Source organism: Chiloscyllium plagiosum, chromosome 16, assembly GCF_004010195.1.
Source record: "Chiloscyllium plagiosum isolate BGI_BamShark_2017 chromosome 16, ASM401019v2, whole genome shotgun sequence".
NCBI classification, from domain to species: Eukaryota; Metazoa; Chordata; class Chondrichthyes; order Orectolobiformes; family Hemiscylliidae; genus Chiloscyllium; species Chiloscyllium plagiosum.
In genome coordinates, this window is record NC_057725.1 from 69,678,001 (window position 1) to 69,695,907 (window position 17,907).

The 17,907-nt window shown below is 45.4% G+C and overlaps 1 protein-coding gene across 1 annotated transcript in view; it reads right to left on the minus strand.

Annotated features, from left to right (window-relative positions):
- The window catches only part of LOC122558004 (lysosomal acid phosphatase-like), a 45,838-nt gene that overhangs the window by 26,499 nt on the left and 1,432 nt on the right, over positions 1 to 17,907 (minus strand). Inside the window, exons 2-3 of the mRNA XM_043706321.1 lie at positions 2,845 to 2,940; positions 1,976 to 2,062 (exon numbers count right to left, since the gene is read on the minus strand). Coding sequence (XP_043562256.1) covers positions 1,976 to 2,062; positions 2,845 to 2,940 — 183 coding nt within the window. The remainder of the gene's footprint in view (positions 1 to 1,975; positions 2,063 to 2,844; positions 2,941 to 17,907) is intronic.

Below are 17,907 nucleotides of genomic sequence, written 5' to 3' on the forward strand. Positions count from 1 at the left end.
AAATGGGAAGCCTTCAGAAATGAGATAACGAGAATCCAGAGAAAGTATATTCCTTTCAGGGTGAAAGGGAAGGCTGGTAGGTATAGGGAATGCTGGATGACTAAAAAAATTGAAGGGTTGGTTAAGAAACAGAAGGAAGCATATGTAAGGTATAGACAGGATAGATCGAGTGAATCCTTAGAAGAGTATAAAGAAAGTAGGAGTATCCTTAAGAGGGAAATCAGGGGACATGAAATAGCTTTGGCAAGTAGATTTAAGGAGAATCCAAAGGGTTTTTACAAATATATTAAGGACAAAAGGGTAACTAGGGCCCCTCAAAGATCAGCAAGGCAGCCTTTGTGTGGAGCCACAGAAAATGGGGGAGATACTAAATGAATATTTACTGTGGAAAAGGATATGGAAGATATAAATTGTCGGGAAATAGATGGTGACATCTTGCAAAATGTCCAGATTACAGAGGAGGAAGTGCTGGATGTCTTGAAACGGTTAAAGGTCGATAAATCCCCAGGACCTGACCAGGTGTACCCAAGAACTCTGTGGGAAGCTAGAGAAGTGATTCCTGGGCCTTTTGCTGAGATATTTGTATCATCGATAGTCACAGGTGAGGTGCCGGAAGACTGGAGGTTGGCAAACGTGATGCTATTGTTTAAGAAGGGCGGTAAAGACAAGCCAGGGAACTATAGACTGGTGAGCCTGAGCTCGGTGGTGGGCAAGTTGTTGGAGGGAATCCTGAGGGACAGGATGTACATGTATTTGGAAAGGACTGATTCGGGATAGTTAACATGGCTTTGTGCATGGGAAATCATGTCTCTCAAACTTGATTGAGTTTTTTGTAGTAACAAGGAAGATTAGATTAGATTACTTACAGTGTGGAAACAGGCCCTTCGGCCCAACATGTCCACACTGACCCGCCGAAGCGTAACCCACCCATTCCCGTACATTTACCCCTTTACTTAACACTACGGGCAATTTAGCATGGCCAATTCACCTGACGTGCACATCTTTGGACTGTGGGAGGAAACCGGAGCACCCGGAGAAAACACACGCAGACACGGGGAGAATGTGCAAACTCCACACAGTCAGTCGCCTGAGTCTGGAATTGAACCCAGGTCTCTGGCGCTGTGAGGCAGCAGTGCCACCCACTGTGCCACCCACAATGATTAGATTAGTTACAGAGTGGAAACAGGCCCTTCGGCCCAACAAGTCCACACTGACCCGCCGAAGTGCAAACCACCCAGACCTATTCCCCTTGATGAGGGAACAGCAGTAGATGTGATCTATACGGACTTCAGTAAGGTGTTCGACAATTTTCCCCATGGGAGACTGATTAGCAAGGTTAGATCTCATGGAATACAGTGAGAACTAGCCATTTGGTGTAGTGGACAGCGAAGAGGGTTACCTCAGATTACAACGGGATCTGGACCAGATGGGCCAATGGGCTGAGAAATGGCAGATGGAGTTTAATTCAGATAAATGCAAGGTGCTGCATTTTGGGAAAGCAAATCTTAGTAGGACTTACACACTTAATGGTAAGGTCCTAGAGAGTGCTGCTGAACAAAGAGACCTTGGAGTGCAGGTTCATAGCTCCTTGAAAGTGGAGTCGCAGGTAGATAGGATAGTGAAGAAGCCGTTTGGTATGCTTTCCTTTATCAGTCAGAGTACTGAGTACAGGAGTTGGGTTTATCACCTCACATTTGCTATTTGCCAAAATGACCACAGCCAGCATCAGCGACTGTGTAATAATGTGTTGGAGTCAGCACAACTGAAGACCTGAGCGTCAAACACAGGTTACCAGTGAAACACAAGTGAGAAAAACCCAGCATGTGCACTCTGTGGCGTTCACTGTTGAGCTAACCCTTCAGTTGACAGTGAATTGTTTAGCCCTCACTAAGCTCCTCACTTATTCAGTTGCTCGCTGAGACAGACACACACACACAAACACCATCACTTACTCTCCTCCCACAACACCCCTCACCTCTTGTCGGTCGTACGAGGAGTTGAGGAAATCTTCATAACGTTGTCGCAGAAACCGGCCCAGCTCATAATGCTGCCTCATCCCAACCTGGAAAAGAGCAGCAGGAATCCCTGGTCATTACTGAAGGAGACCAGTCAGCACCAGACATCAGCTCACAATCACAAGGATTCACTCCAACAGTAACCTTCTCCACCTCCAGTTTCAATCCAGCACACTGGACGCCCGTTCCCTTCACGACTCAGTGACACCCAGTGCGGGGAGAAATACGAGGTCCCAGGGACCAGCCTGGTGGGAATGGGTCGACTCTTGTCAAGCAACGTGGGAATTACGAGGCAAAATTAGCCTCAGTGCCCTGGAGGCAAAGCAAAGGAAGCCAGTCAGGGCTGTCCAGTCAGTTTTGCTTAGATATCGGGAGTCTGTATTGTGCTGGGTTGGGATGGGAGCGACTCGCCACATGGTATACTAACCCCCCCCCCAAGCCTTTCATATCTGGAATGAGACTGGTGGAGGAATGGCAACCGTTTGTGACAATTGCCTGTACATGTGTCAATATCCTCAGAGGAGAAAGACAGACAGACAGACAGATAGGGGCATGAGCTATTGGGGTGTGCTCAGTGTGGCATATACCTGTCCATCCTAATATTAAACTGAAGACGATTTATAGGAGCAGTCCACGGATGTGATCTTACAGGTGAGAACAGGAATAAACACACCATGCTGATACAGAAATACCCATTCGAGTTCTTCCACACTGAGCCATGACGAGCAGCATCCAGATTTCCCCAGTCTCTCACACAGCTTCACAGTGATCAGAGAGCAGGCAGGAGAGACTGCAAGAGGCAGCGAGTGTGCGACAAGGACCAACTGACCTGCGTAAGCTGGCCAAAGCCTTGTGGCCAGTCCTCCGGCTTATGAGGATCTGTTTTGAATGTATGGATCGGAGATCGGTCTCCATGGCGATACACCTGGGAATATAAAGTGCAGGTTACACTGGCTGCATTAAGAATTGAATTCTTCAGCAATTACTCTCAGAATCCAAGAAAAAGAGCAAGGCTTGGGAAGGAGTTGATGGAAGGAAAAGCGGGAGAGGGGATCAGAAAGGTGGGAAAGAGAGATCTCCAATCCTTCATATACAGTGGGTGGAAATTTCTGCTTAATACCTGTCTGCAATATCAGAATCTCACAAATCACAGTCTAGGGTTGGGAAGGACTGTAAGGGACAGAGAGAGCATCTTTTTCCTTAGTGTGACAATACAATGATTGAAGAGGTGTATTTTGTCCTTTTTTGCCTTATGAACAAAGATTGAGACAGAGGTGTGCTGCAAGCTAATAAAGTAAACAGCTTTAGGTGCCTTAAGATTTTTTTTAAAATGTTGGAACAATAAAAAATATGGGTGGAACCAGGGTTTGGGTTTAGCTTTCAGCAGTTACTGGATATTGAAGCTGGTTATCCAAGCTTTCACTCTGTTCGAGCTAAAAGTTTGGGTCTTCTTCCTGCTGTCAGAGTCGTATGCGAGATAATAAGTTTTCCTGAATTTGCCTTTACAAGGGATGTTGTGGGATGTTACTATATTGGAACATTTGCCATTTACCAGTTCTATCATTCTGTTAAACTTTCGAACTGGAGGCTTGTGTCCAGTGGTGTGCAGCAAGAATAAGTGTTGGGTCCACTGCTTTTCGTCATGTACACAAATCATTTGTGGATGTGAAATAATTGAAATGGTTACTAAGTTTGCAGATGAAACTGAAATCGGAGGTGGAGTCAATAGTGAAGAAGGTTATCTCATAGTATAATGGGCCAAGGAGTGGCAGATGGAGTTTAATTTGGATAAATGCGAGGTGTTGCATTTTGGTGAGGCAAGTCAGAGCAGGAATCATATACTTAATGGTAAGGTCCTGGGGGAATGTTGCCAAACAATGAGACCTAGGAATGCATGTTCACAGTTTCTTGAAAGTGGAGTTGCAGGTAGACAGGGTGGTGAAAGTGGCATTTGGTATGCTTCCCTTTATTTCTCCAGCTTCCTCATTTCCCCTACCCCCACCTTATCTCAGTCCCAACCCCCGGATTCAGCACCACCCTCTTGACATGCAATCTTCTCCCTCACCTCTTTCCACCTATCGTATTCCCAACACCCCTCCCCCAAATTCCCTCCCCTCTACCTTTCATTTCAGTCTGCTTGGCACACCAGCCTCATTCCTGAAGGGCTTATGCCCAAAACGTCGATTCTCCTGCTCCTCGAATGCTGCCTGGCCTGCTGTTTTCCAGCACCACATTTTTCAACCTTATTAGATTAGATTAGATTACTTACAGTGTAGAAACAGGCCCTTCGGCCCAACAAGTCCACACCGACCCGCCGAAGTTGGTCAGTGCATTGAGTATAGGAGTTGGGATGACATGTTGCAGCTGCATGAGACATTGGCTGGGCCACTTTTGGAATACTGCATTCAAATCTGGCCCCTTTGCTATAGGAAAAATGTTGTTAAACTTGAAAGGGTTCAGATAAGATTTACAAGTATGTTGCTGGGGTTGGAGGGTTTTAGCTATATGGACAGACTGAATAGACTAGCTATTTTCCCAGGAGCGATCAAGGTTAAGGGGTGACCATATAGAGGTTTATAAAATAATGAGGGGCATGATTAGGGTGAGTAGCCAAGGTCTTTTTCCATGGTAGGGAGTCCAAAAGTACAATGCATAGATTTAAGGTTAGAGGGGAAAGATATAAAAGGGACCCAAGGGGCAATTTTTTCATGCAGAGGATAGTGCACGTATGAAAGGTGCTGCCAGAGGAAGTGGTAGAAGTTGGTATAATTACAACATATGGATGGAGATATGGGGCTAGGGGGATAGTGCACAAATAACTTATATAAGGAACAAGAGGATGGCCAAGGGGTGGCACGGTGGCTCAGTGGTTAGCACTATTGTCTCACAACGTCAGGGACCCGAGTTCAATTCCAGCCTCAGGCAACTGCCTGTGTGGAGTTTGCACTTCCTCCCCGTGTCTGCGTGGGTTTCCTCCGGGTGCTCCAGATTCCACCCACAGTCCAAAGATGCGCAGGTCAGGTGAATTGGCCACGCTAAATTGCCCGTAGTGTTCAGGGATGTATAGGTTAGGTGCATTAGTTAGGGGAAATGTAGGGTAATGGGTCTGGGTGGGATACTCTTCGGAAGGGTGGTGTGGACTTGTTGGGCCGAAGGGCCTGTTTCCACACTGTAGGAATTCTAATTCTAATTCAAAAAAAGAGTGAGGGTAGGGTTGATCAGGGATAGTGTAGGGAACTTGCATCTGGAGGCAGAGGAGGTCCTTAATGAATACTCTGCTTCAGTATTCACTACTGAGAGGGACCTTGACGTTTCAGAGGACAACATGAAACAGACTGATATGCTCAAACTGTTTGATGTTAAGGAGGAAGCTGTGCTGAAAATTTTGAAAATCATGAGGATAGATACATCCCCTGGACGAGACGGGATATACACACAGGAAGCAAGGGATAACATTGCTGCGCCTTTGCCGATGATCTTTGTGTCCTCACTGTGCACTGGAGTAGTACCAGGTGATTGGGGTTGGCAAACGCTATTCCCTTGTTCAAGAACGGGAACAGGGAAAACCATGCTGGAGATCAGAGTCTAGATTAGAGTGGTGCTGGAAAAGCACAGCAGGTCAGGCAGCGTTTGAGGAGCAGGAAAATTGGGCATACCTCACAAACCTTATCGAATTATTTGAGGACATGATAAAACAGTCAAAGGTAGAGCAGTGGATGAGGTATATACGCGTTTTAGCAAGGTGTTTGATAAGGTTCCCCATGGCAGGCTCATTCAGAAAGTAAGGGGACATGGAATACAGGGAAATTTGGCTACCTGGATACAGAATTGGATGGCCCATAGAAGACAGAGGGTGGTGGTAGATGGAAAGTATTCAGCCTGGAGCTAGGTAACCAGTAGTGTTCTGCAGGGATCTGTTCATAGAATCCCTACAGTGTGGAAACAGGCCATTTGACACAAGTCCACACTGACCCTCTGAAGAGTAACCCACCCTTAACCTGTTACACTACATTTACCCCTGACTAATTCCACTGAGCCTACACATCGCTGAACATGAAGGGCAATTTAGCATGACCAATTCACCGAACCTGCACATTTTTGTATTGTGGGAGGAGACCGTAGCACCCAGAGGAAACCCACAGAGACACGGGGAGAATGTGCAAACTCCGCACAGACAGTCACCCAAGGCAGGAATCAAACCCAGGTCCCTGGTGCTGTGAGGCAGCAGTGCTAACCACTGAGACACTGTGCCAGTGGGACCTCTGCTCTTCGTGATTTTTCTAAATGACTTGGATGAAGAAGTGGGTTAGTAAGTTTGCTGATGACACGAAGGTTGGTGGAGTTGTGGATGGTGTGGAGGGCTGTTGTAGGTTGCGACATTGACAGGATGCAGAGTTGGGTTGTGAAGTGGGAGATGGTGTTCAACCTGGAAAAGTGTGAAGGTCAAACAAGGTTAAAGGCAGGATTCTTGGCAGTGTGAAGGAACAGAGTGATCTTGGGGTCCACGTTCACAGATCCCTCAAAAGTTACCACCCAAGTTGATAGGGTTGTTAAGGTGGCATATGGTGTGTTGCCTTTCATTAGTAGGGGGATTCATTTTAAGAGCCGTGAGGTTATGCTGCAGCTCTATATAGCCTTGGATAGACCACACTAGGAATATTGTATTCAATTCTGGTTGCCCCATTATAGGAAGAATGTGGAAGCTTCAGAGAGGGTTCTGAGGAGATTTACCAGGATGCTGCCTGGACTGGAGAGTATGTCTTATTAAGAAAAGTTAAGGGAGCTAAGGCTTTTCTCATTGGAGCAAAGAAGGATGAGAGGTGACTTGATAGAGGTGTACAAGGTGATGAGAGACATAGATAGACAGAGACTTTTACCACCCTGGGAAAATGCTATTATTCTACGTTATGATGTGTAGCAAATAAGTGTTTTGTGGCCACTTCATATATTGGTCACATTTTTTGATTCGTGTGGAAACATGATTTTTTCCTTTGGTTATTTTCTATCACTTTAAGACTACTGTCGTCCTGTCAAATCACCAGTGAGCTCAACTGGAGCTTCTCAATGGAAATGGCTATCTCAATGGGGCATAATTTTAAGGTGATTATAAGGAGGTATAGGAGAGATGTCAGAGATAAGTTCTTTACAGAGAGCACAGTGGATGCGTGGAATGAACTGCCAGCGGTGGTGGTAGAGTCAGAGACATTAGGGACATTTAAGCAACTCTTGGAAAGGCACATGAATGACAGTAAAATGAGGGCATGTAGGTTAGTTTTATCTTTGAGAAGGATAAAAGATTGGCACAACGTGGATGGCTGATGGACCTGTATTGTGCTGTACTGTCCTACGTCCTACATAGGCCTAACAATATGACGGGAGAGGATTCAGGCTTGGTACCAGAGCCCAGGGCAGGGCGGAGACTCAGGATCATTGAATGGTTTGAGGGAGTTGGTGGAAACGCACGAGCACAGACACAAAGGTTTGAAAATCTTTTCTAAGCATTCACCATGCTATTATTCTACGTTATGATGTGTAGCAAATAAATGCTTTGTGGCCACTTCAAATACTGGTCACATTTTTTGATTTGTGTGGAAACATGATTTTTTCCTTTGGTTATTTTCTATCACTTTAAGACTACTGTCGTCCTGTAAAATCACCAGTGAGCTCAACTGGAGCTTCTCAAACAGGACTAAAACCACAGTAGCAACAACTGATCATCATCTTCCTGGATAATGTTCAAGCAGCACAAAAGCAAATGACTACAGTTGTCACAAACTATTTTCCAATATTTCCATTTACCATTTTAACTCTACATTTTCCAGGGAAATTAGGGATGGAAATTAACACTGACCTCAGCAGCGGTGCCCAGAAAAAAGTTGGAAAGCTAGCATGACCCCTGACAACAGCAAAATAAACCACAAGATAGGCGCATCATAGATTCAGTATATTAAAATGCAAGTGCTCTAAGCCAACATATACAAGTCATCAAAAAAAAAAGAAAGCTGCTGAAACAGCAGTTTGTCAAAACTTTTTGTCTTGCACATGTCAGGATGTTTTCCAAGAAAAAAAAGGGTAATCAACATTTATAAGATGTGAACGTTTTAACTGGTTGGAAGCCATGTTCGGGTTGGTAGAGGCATTGCATGGAGAATGCATGAGTTAATGATCATTGACGGTTAACAACCAGGCTTTGGCTTTGTCCTGAGAAACAAGACAATAACCAGCTGTCACTACCTTTGTAGAGATTAAACAGGTGAGTGCACACGTTCTGTCTGTCTGCAGAGTCCTGTATATGGACAGAAGGTAGCTTCCAGTATGTGCAAATACACAAATTTGAGTGTCTGACTGATAATCTGAAATTGATCAGATTAATTACATTCAGCAGTATCTAGCAAATGTTGTGTAACTTCAGAATTGCATCCAATATCTGACACAGTGAGGGCTGACTAAATTTGGTCAGCACCTTGCTTGTTGCAAACAACTTAAGGGATTTGTCCAATTCCTCCACATTTCTCAACTTGTTCTACCCCCCCCAGTCCCTAATGTCTGATATTTAACTCGCATCCAATCCAGAATCCCTCACAGCAATGCCCACTTCACTGCATTCCACTCTACTTCCCAGTTGCATACCTGCCTGACAGTCAGTCACCCATTCAATCCAATTGGCTGCTGGTGAGGGGAAAAAAACATTTAAAATTAATCCCTACCGTGATACTCCAAGCAGCTCCAGGAAACCCAATCCTCCTAAACCACAAATCTCAGACCTGCCTCATAGCTATTATTGCAGTCCTTGTTCTGCTTCTATAGCTTTCTTGGGAAACGTTCTGAGAGGAATTGCTTCTGAATTTCCTCAGAGGCAGTAGTTTACAGAGGGAACAACATTATCACTACTTTCCACAGAGAACGAGGACTGCAGATGCTGGAGATCAGAGTCGAGGGTGTGGTGCTGGAAAAGCACAGCAGGTCAGGCAGCATTCAAGAAGGAGAAGAATCGATGTTTCGGGATTCCTGATGAAGTGCTTATACCGGAAACGTTGATTCTCCTGCTCCTCGAACGCTGCCTGTCCAGCAGCACTACTTTCTATCACGAATAACAGACCCTTCTCTCCACAAATGGTCAACTCTGTAATGAGCAGTGAAATATGTCACACACCAACACTCCATTCAGCTATATCAAAATAAGATCACAAAAAGCCAAGGGGACCAAATTAGTTCCACACAACTGTGAGTAAATCACACTGTGGATACAGATGGCAGCCAGGTCCTGCCTTGTACAAGGCTGCATGACAGCTCTACCCAAATCCGTTACTGGTGGAAAAACCCCTGTTCCTCTTTCTGTATCATTTCCTCAACCTGGCAAGGACATCATCTCAAATTGTGTGGTGCAGATGCTGGTCTCCTTGGTTCATGGGAGGTGCAGCAAGGGCGGGAGAGATTGGGTCTATGTTTGGCGGGGCAGTGAGGGCAGGAGAGATTGGGTCTGTGTTTGGCGGGGCAGTGAGGGCAGGAGAGATTGGGTCTGTGTTTGGAGGGGCAGTGAGGGCAGGAGAGATTGGGTCTGTGTTTGGAGGGGCAGTGAGGGCAGGAGAGATTGGGTCTGTGTTTGGAGGGGCAGTGAGGGCGGGAGAGACAGAAACTGGTTTTGGAGGAGCAGCTCTATCATTCCGAGACCTGCGTGTGTGCTCCAATCACTGCTCCATTGTCAGCTGTCGCTCTCAGCAACGGTCAGTTCTGAGCTGTGCTTTAAAAAGCTCACAGGAAAACCACATAAAGGCCAGAATCAGCAGTTTCAACTCAACAACTGACAGTGCCCTTTCTTGCTCAAGAGCCGATCTCTCACAACTGAAGTTCTGAAAGGAAGTTCCCAAATGATAGATTTCTGAACCGCAGTGTCAGGGGTCAGTAAAAAAAAAAACTGTACGAGAGAGCCCGAGTCATGGTCAGGGGTCAGTGAGAGGCTTTGGTCAGTGGTCAGTGACACTGGACAATGATGGTCTTTTTGTGAACATACTTTTAATGCCGCACAACATATAACTGCTTCTCACCATTCAACCTGATGACCCAGCAGTCCCCCTTTATAAGCGCTCCAAGTACTTATATAACATCCATCAGCTACGCATTCTTAATTACCATACAATTAAAAGATTTCTCCTTACCTAAACTCGATCAAGTGAGATATTGCGTACAGAGCTGTGTACAAGAAGCCGTGTATAGAGATCGAACATAGAACTTTACAGCATAGTATAGGCCCTTCAGCTCTCGATGTTGTGCCAATCTTTTATCCTAGTCAAAGATCAAACTAACCTACATACCACTATCATTCATGTGCCTATCTAAAAGTTACTTTAATATCCCTAATGTCTCTGACTCTACTACCACTGCTGACAGTGCATTTCACACACCCACCACTGTGTGTCCAGAACCGACCTCTGACATCTCCTCGAAATCTTCCTTTGATCACCTTAAAATTATGCCCCCTCGTAATAGCCATTTCCGCTCTGGGAACAAGTCTCTGGCTACCTACTCTATCTATGCCTCTCATCATCCTGTACACCTCTATCAAGTCACCTGTCATCCCCCTTGGCTGCAATGAGAAAAGCCCTAGCTCCCTCATCCTTTCTTCATAAGACATGCCCTCGAGTTCCAGGCAGCACCTGGCAAATCTCCTCTGTACCCTCTCTAAAGCTTCCACATTCTCCCTATAATCAGGCGATCAGAACTGAACACAATATTCCAAGTCTAGTCTAACCAGGGCTTTATAGAGCTGCAGCATAACCTCGCGACTCAAACTGAATCCCCCTGCTAACGAAAGCCAATACACCTTAACAACCCTATCGAACCTGGGTGGCAACTTTAAGGGATCCATGGATATGACTCCAAGATCCCTCTGTTCCTCCACACTGCCAAGAATCTTGCCTTTAACCCTGAAATTTGCATTCAAATTCGACCTTCCAAAATGAATCACTTCACACTTTTCCAGCTTGAACTCCATCTGCTACTTCTCAGCCCAGCTCTGCATCCTGTCAATGTCCCGTTGCAACCTACAACAGCCCTCCACACTATTCAGAACTCCACCAACCTTCATGTCATTGGCAAACTTACTAACCCACCCTTCCACTTCCTCATCCAAGTCATTTATAAAAATCACAAAAAGCAGAGGTCCCAGAACAGATCCCTGCAGAACACCACTGGTCACCGAGCTCCAGGTTGAATACTTTCCATCTACCACCACCCTCTTGTCTTCTATGGGCCAGCCAATTCTGTATCCAGACAGCCAAATTTCCCTGTATCCCATGCCTCCTTACTTTCTGAATAAGCCTACCATGGAGAATCTTATCAAATGCCTTCCTAAAATCCATGTACACCATATCCACTGCTCCACCTTCAATGTGTTTTGTCACATCCTCAATAAGATTTCTGAGGCATGACTTACCCCTCACAAAGCCATGCTGAACATCTCTAATCAAACAATGGTTTTCCAAGTAATCACAAAGCTGTCTCTCAGAATCCTCTCCAGTACTTTACCCACCATAAACTGGAGGCTGGCTGGTCTGTAATTCCCAGGGTTACCCCATTCCCTTTCTTGAACAAGGGAATAACGTTTGCCAACCTCCAATCATCTGGCACTAATTCAATGGACAATGAGGACCCAAAGATCATCGGCAAAGGGGCAGCAAACTTTTCTCTTGCTTGTCGTAGTAACCTAGAATATATCCCGTCTGGCCCTGGGGATTTATTTAACCTCATGATTTGCAGCATATCCTCCTTCGTAACATCAACCTGCTCGAGCATAGCAGTCTTTTTCATGCTGTCCTCAAGTGTCAAGGTCCCTCAGGGAGTATTTAATGAATGGCAGGACACTGGAACAGAGGGATCTTGGGATAATTATTCACAGATCCCTGAAGTCAGCAGAGCAAGTGAATAGTTAAGGCAGCACATGGGACACTTGCTTTTGTCGGTCGTGGCATAGAGTAGAAGAGCAAGGAGATGATGTCGGTCTTGTACAGAGCATTGGTTGGGCCACAGCTGGAGTACCGTGTGAAGTGTTGGTCAGCTAACGACAGGAAGGATGTGATAGCACAACACAAGGGTACAGACGAAGTTCATCAGAACGTTTACTGGATAGAGCAATTGAGCTGTAAAGAGAGACTAGATAGGCTGGGATTATTTTCTTCTGGATTAGTGGTGCTGGAAGAGCACAGCAGTTCAGGCAACATCCGAGGAGCAGTAAAATCGACGTTTCGGGCAAAAGCCATTCATCAGGAATAAAGGCAGAGTGCCTGAAGGGTGGAGAGATAATCTGCATAGAGTACAATAGGTGAGGGGGGGAGGGGATGAAGGTGATAGGTCAAGGGGAGGGTGGAGTGGATAGGTAGAAAAGAAGATAGGCAGGTAGGACAAGTCATGGGGACAGTGCTGTGCTGGAAGTTTGGAGCTGGGGTGAGGTGGGGGAAGGGGAGATGAGTAAACTGTTGAAGTCCACATTGATGCCCTGGGGTTGAAGTGTTCCGAGGCGAAAGACAAGGCGTTCTTCCTCCAGGCATCTGGTGGTGAGGGAGCGGCGGTGAAGGACCTCCATGTCCTCGGCAGAGTGGAAGGGGGAGTTGAAATGTTGGGACACGGTTGATTGGTGCGGGTGGCCCAGAGATGTTCCTAAAGCGCTCTGCTAGGAGGCGTCCAGTCTCCCCAATGTAGAGGAGACCGCATCGGGAGCAACGGATACAATAAATGATATTAGTGGATGTGCAGGTAAAACTTTGATGGATGTGGAAGGCTCCTTTAGGGCCTTGGATGGAGGTTAGGGAGGTGGTGTGGGCACAGGTAATGAAATTCCTGCAGTGGCAGGGGAAGGTGCCAGGATGGGAGGGTGGGTTGTAGGGGGGTTTGGACCTGACCAGGTCATAGCAGAGAAGGCTGCGGGTGGGTAAAGAACATGATTGAGATATATAAGATTATGAGGGGCATGGAGAGGGAGCAGCTATTCCCCTCGGTTGAGGGGTCAATCACAGGAGCTTTATATGTTCTTTCACCCTCTTCCATCGGGGAGAAGATATATAAATTTGAATATATAGAGTCATAGAGATGTACAGCACAGAAACAGACCCTTCAGTCTAACCCCTCCATGCCGACCAGATATCCCAACTCAATCTAGTCTCACCTGCCAGCACCCGGCCCATATCCCTCCAAATCCTTCCTATTCATATACCCATCCAGATGCCTTTAAAATGTTGCAATTGTACCAGCCTCCACCAAAATTTCCTCTGGCAGCTCATTCCATGCACACACCACTCTCTGCGTGAAAAAGTTGCCCCTTAGGTCTCTTTTATATCTTTCCCCTCTCAACCTAAACCTATGCCCTCATGGCTCTGGACTCCCCCATCCCAAGGAAAAGACTTTGTCTATTTATTCTATCCACGCCCCTTATAATTTTGTAAACCTCCATAACGTCGCCCCTCAGCCTCCAACGTCCCAGCCTATTCAACCTCTCCCTATACATCAAATCCTCCAACCCTGGCAAAATCCTTGTAAATCTTTTCTGATCCCTTTCCGATAGGAAGGAGACCAGAATTGCACGCAATATTCCAAAAGTGGCCTAACCAATGTCCTGTACAGCCGCAATATGACCTCCCAACTCCCGTACTCAATACTCTGACCAATAAAGGAACGCATACCAAACGCCACCTTTACTATCCTATCTACCTGCGACTCCACTTTCAAGGAGCTATGAACCTGCACTCCAAGGTCTCTTTGTTCAGCAACACTCCCTAGGACCTTACCATTAAGTGTATAAGTCCTGCTAAGATTTGGTTTCCCAAAATGCAGCACCTCGCATTTATCTGAATAAACTCCAACTACCACTCCTCAGACCATTTGATTAAGATCCCATTGTACTCTGAGGAAAGCTTTTTCACTGACCGCTACACCTCCAATTTTGGTACCTAAATTAAACTCCATCTGCCATTTCTCAGCCCATTGGCCCATCTGGTCAAGATCCTGTTTAATCAGAGATAAACTTCTTCGCTGTCCACTACACCTCCAATTTTGGTGTCATCTGCAAACTTACTAACTATACCTCTTATGCTCACATCCAAATCATTTATATAAATGACAAAAAGGAGAGGACCAATGTACAAACAGATTCAAGGACAGCTTCTCCCCCACTGATTTCAGACTTTTTAATGGACCTCTTTAATGTTAATCTCTTTCTGCCTCTTCTCCGTAGCTATGACACAGTATCCTGCACTCTGTTCTGTTACCCTGATGTACTTGTACAATCTGCCTGTAAAAGTACGTATGACAACACTTTTCACTATACCTCAGTGCACGTGACAATTATAAATCAAATCAAAAAAATCAAAGAGGGCATAGTTTTAGGGTTATGGGACAGGAGATTCAGAGGGGATTCCAGAAAAGTTTGTTTTCCAATGAGAATGTGATGGGAATCTGAAATGCACAGCCTGGGAAGACAGTGGAGGCCAGAAACCTTACAGCCTTTCAAAAATATTTGAAAATATCATAGCATTCAAGGATATAGGACAACTGCAGGAAATCGGGATTAATGTGCCTTTAGTGGTAGTTATTGTCATTGCACAGTCGATGGGCCTCTCCTGTATTGCATGACTAACTTTCAGACTGATGTTCACCCCAACACACATGCTCTCTCTCTCTCGCTCTCTGCAGTCCCACATACACATACTTTTCAAAACTCTTTAATGATCAAACACCATGGCTGTTAGGATTTAAACTATTTGACTTCTGGCTGCTTACCAAATGTTATCCAGTTCTCCTAACCGTCTCTCAGCAGGGGTCTTACATGGAGCACACAATCCCTCAGCAAAAGTCACCAATGGCGCGTTAGGTCTTTGCTGTTCCACATTCATTTCTAAGTAGAGAGCACAACACACCTTAAACCTTAAACCAAAACGGCCTATTTTCACAAATACAACCTGTTGTGAAAAGTGACTGTTTTGTTTTAAGAGCTGTATTCTTTGCAAACAACTTGCCCTGACTTCCTTCCTGTAAGGAGGTCTGAAGCTGAGCACACAGCTTGCAAAAGGATCAGTTAACTCCAACAGCTAAACACACTGAGGACGGAAGCTTTAAAAACTGTGGTTTTAATGTACAGCTGGTACATTCTGTACTCATGGTACACAGTGAGTAGGTAGTGCTGAGTGTGGAGAATTGAGGGGTGAAACCAGGATGGTGGTGGGGGGTGGAAATTGAGGAGGTGAAGCTGGGACAGTGGAGCAGGGGGGATTGAAGGGGTGAAGCTGGGTGGTTAGGTGCTGGGTCTGAGGGAAGGTGTTTTGAAAGCTGCACCTCACACACAAGCTGAAGAGAAGAAGCTGAAAGCTAATGGCTCAGCAAGGACTCTGGAACTTAATGGAGATGGTGGAAGATAGAAATGGAGAGAAATGCTTTCAGAGGTGATGCAACACAAGTGGTCTCAACCTCTGAGACAAGGTATACACAAGCTGTCAAAATGTGAAGCTCGCGGCGAGAGCAGGATCGATAAACTGCAAAGGTAACTTATGTTTGAAAAACAGAGTTTGCAGTTACTTCAGCTTGTAAATGTAGGTGTAATGTTAAAAGATTAGAATTGTACTCTCTCTCTGGACATTAATCTAGTATTAAAGGGTTAAACTGTACTGTCTTTCTCCAAGAAGCTTAACTATCTGGAAGAGGGTGGAGACAACATTCTGTCTCACAGATAGCATGCAGCAATGTGGATGACTACCCATTGTCATCAACATTTCATTTGGGCAGCCATTTACTACTCTTCTCCTGCTATTATCAAATTAAACTCTCATTCGGTACCTTCCATTCAGAAATGCTTTCATAGCCATCCCCCAGCCAATCCATTTGCATGATCATCACCTCCACCACCCCCCCAACACTGAAGTATATCACACCTACATTGTCTTGGGGAATCACTGAGTCAGGAAATCGGCTGCATAACTATTCCCCAGGATTAGGACATTTACACTTGCATTATCTCCGAGGATGATCTCATCCTACCATTGTACCCGGGATAACATGTTGTCATAGAGTTAGGGGGTGGTGGTATCTGTGAGCATGACCAACTGACCTGGCTAAAGAGGATGTGTTTTCTTTGTTCTCGGCCTCTTTGACTGGATTTTGCGTGCCTGTGAAGAGGGTCAAAGGGGTCACCGAGCTTGTACAAGCTTTAATAAACTCTAACTGTTTGCAGAAGTTGGGGTGTGCGAATTGCATCTCATGTGTGAGACCTCGGGAAAAGAACAGGGGTAGACTATAGAACATAGAAAAGTACAGCACAGAACAGGCCCTTAGGCCCACGATGTTGTGCCGTGACCTAATCCTAATGTAAAATATAGTAACTTAACCTACACACCCCTCAACTCACTGCTCTCCATGTGTGTGTCCAGCAGTCGCTTAAATGTCCCCAATGACTCTGCTTCCACCACCACTGCAGGAATTCACAACTCTCTGCGTAAAGAATCTACCTCTGACGTCTCCTTTATACCTTCCTCCTATCTTCAAACTATGACCCCTTGTACCAGTCAATCCTGCCCTGGGGAAAAGTCTCTAACTATTGACTCTATCTATTCCTCCCATTATTTTGAGATCAATGATTTCGCATCAGTGACAAGGAGAACTGGTCCAGCCAGCGCAATTCAGCACATCTTGGAGTTTACTGCCTCCTGGGTTAAACTACACAGACAGAGCTAGTATTCTGGGCTCATGATAAATGCTGAAAGACCACGTAGGGTAATCTTGCACAATGTGTGCAGCAAGGGAGTCCCTGTATGCAGTGAAGTGCAAAAATAAATAGCCCCTTAAAACAGACAACAGGGTCACAAGTAGCCATAATGCTTAGACCTAATGATTCTATTACAGGCAGAACAAAGACCTCCTGCTGTTTGTTTAATTAAAGCATGCAGACTGTGAAGAAACTGGAAAGAGGCCTGAGCAGTGGTTAAAGTGATTTAAAGCTAACCTGCACTAATTAAACTCAGCCCAAGAATCGTAATGCCGACATGACTTCAGACATTTGCAGCTGGTGCTGGAATTCATTCCTTGAGCAAGTTTTAACCTGGGAACAGACGCGAATAACCCAACGTAGAATACAGCAGAATCCCAAGTTTCCTACTGTAGGCCTTTCAGGAATCAGACTGGAGGACAGAGATTGTTTACATGTAAACGTTGAACATGACAAGACGAATTGGCCCTGGCTCTGCCATTCAATAAGGTCACAACTGATCTGACTGCAATCTCAAATCCACACATCCACCTATCTCTGACAACCTTTCAAACCTTTTATTTAACAAAAATTCTACCTACTTCGGCCATAAAAATATTTGCAGACTCTACTTTAAACCACATTTCCAGGAAGAAAGCTCCAAAGACTCAGGATCCTCAGTGAAAACATTTTCCTTCAACTCTTTTAAGTACAGGATATTGGTTAGGCCACGTTTGGAATATCGTGTGTAATTCTGGTCTCCCTCTTGTGTGAAGAATGTTGTGAAACTTGTAAATCTTTTCTGGACCCATTCTCCTCGTTGATTTTATTTCTGTAACAAATCTTGTAACAAAGAAAGCTGTGCCTCGATACTCTTGTATCCAGGTCAGCGCTGTAAATTGGTGACATATAAAGTTTTCACTGTACTCATCGAGTATATGTGACAATAAAGGCCCTTCTATTCAGCATGGCCAGTCCACCAAACCTGCACATTTTGAACTGTGAGGGGGGTTAAGTGGTGTGCCATCCAAGGGGCACCCCCTTCATTCACCAACTCCCACTCTATTTACTTCTCTCTCGCTCCCCCCTTCCCCACTCACTCAGTCTATTTCACTCCGTCTACCTTCATCCTCCTACTATCCCTCACCCCTCCCCCCTCACCCCCTCCCC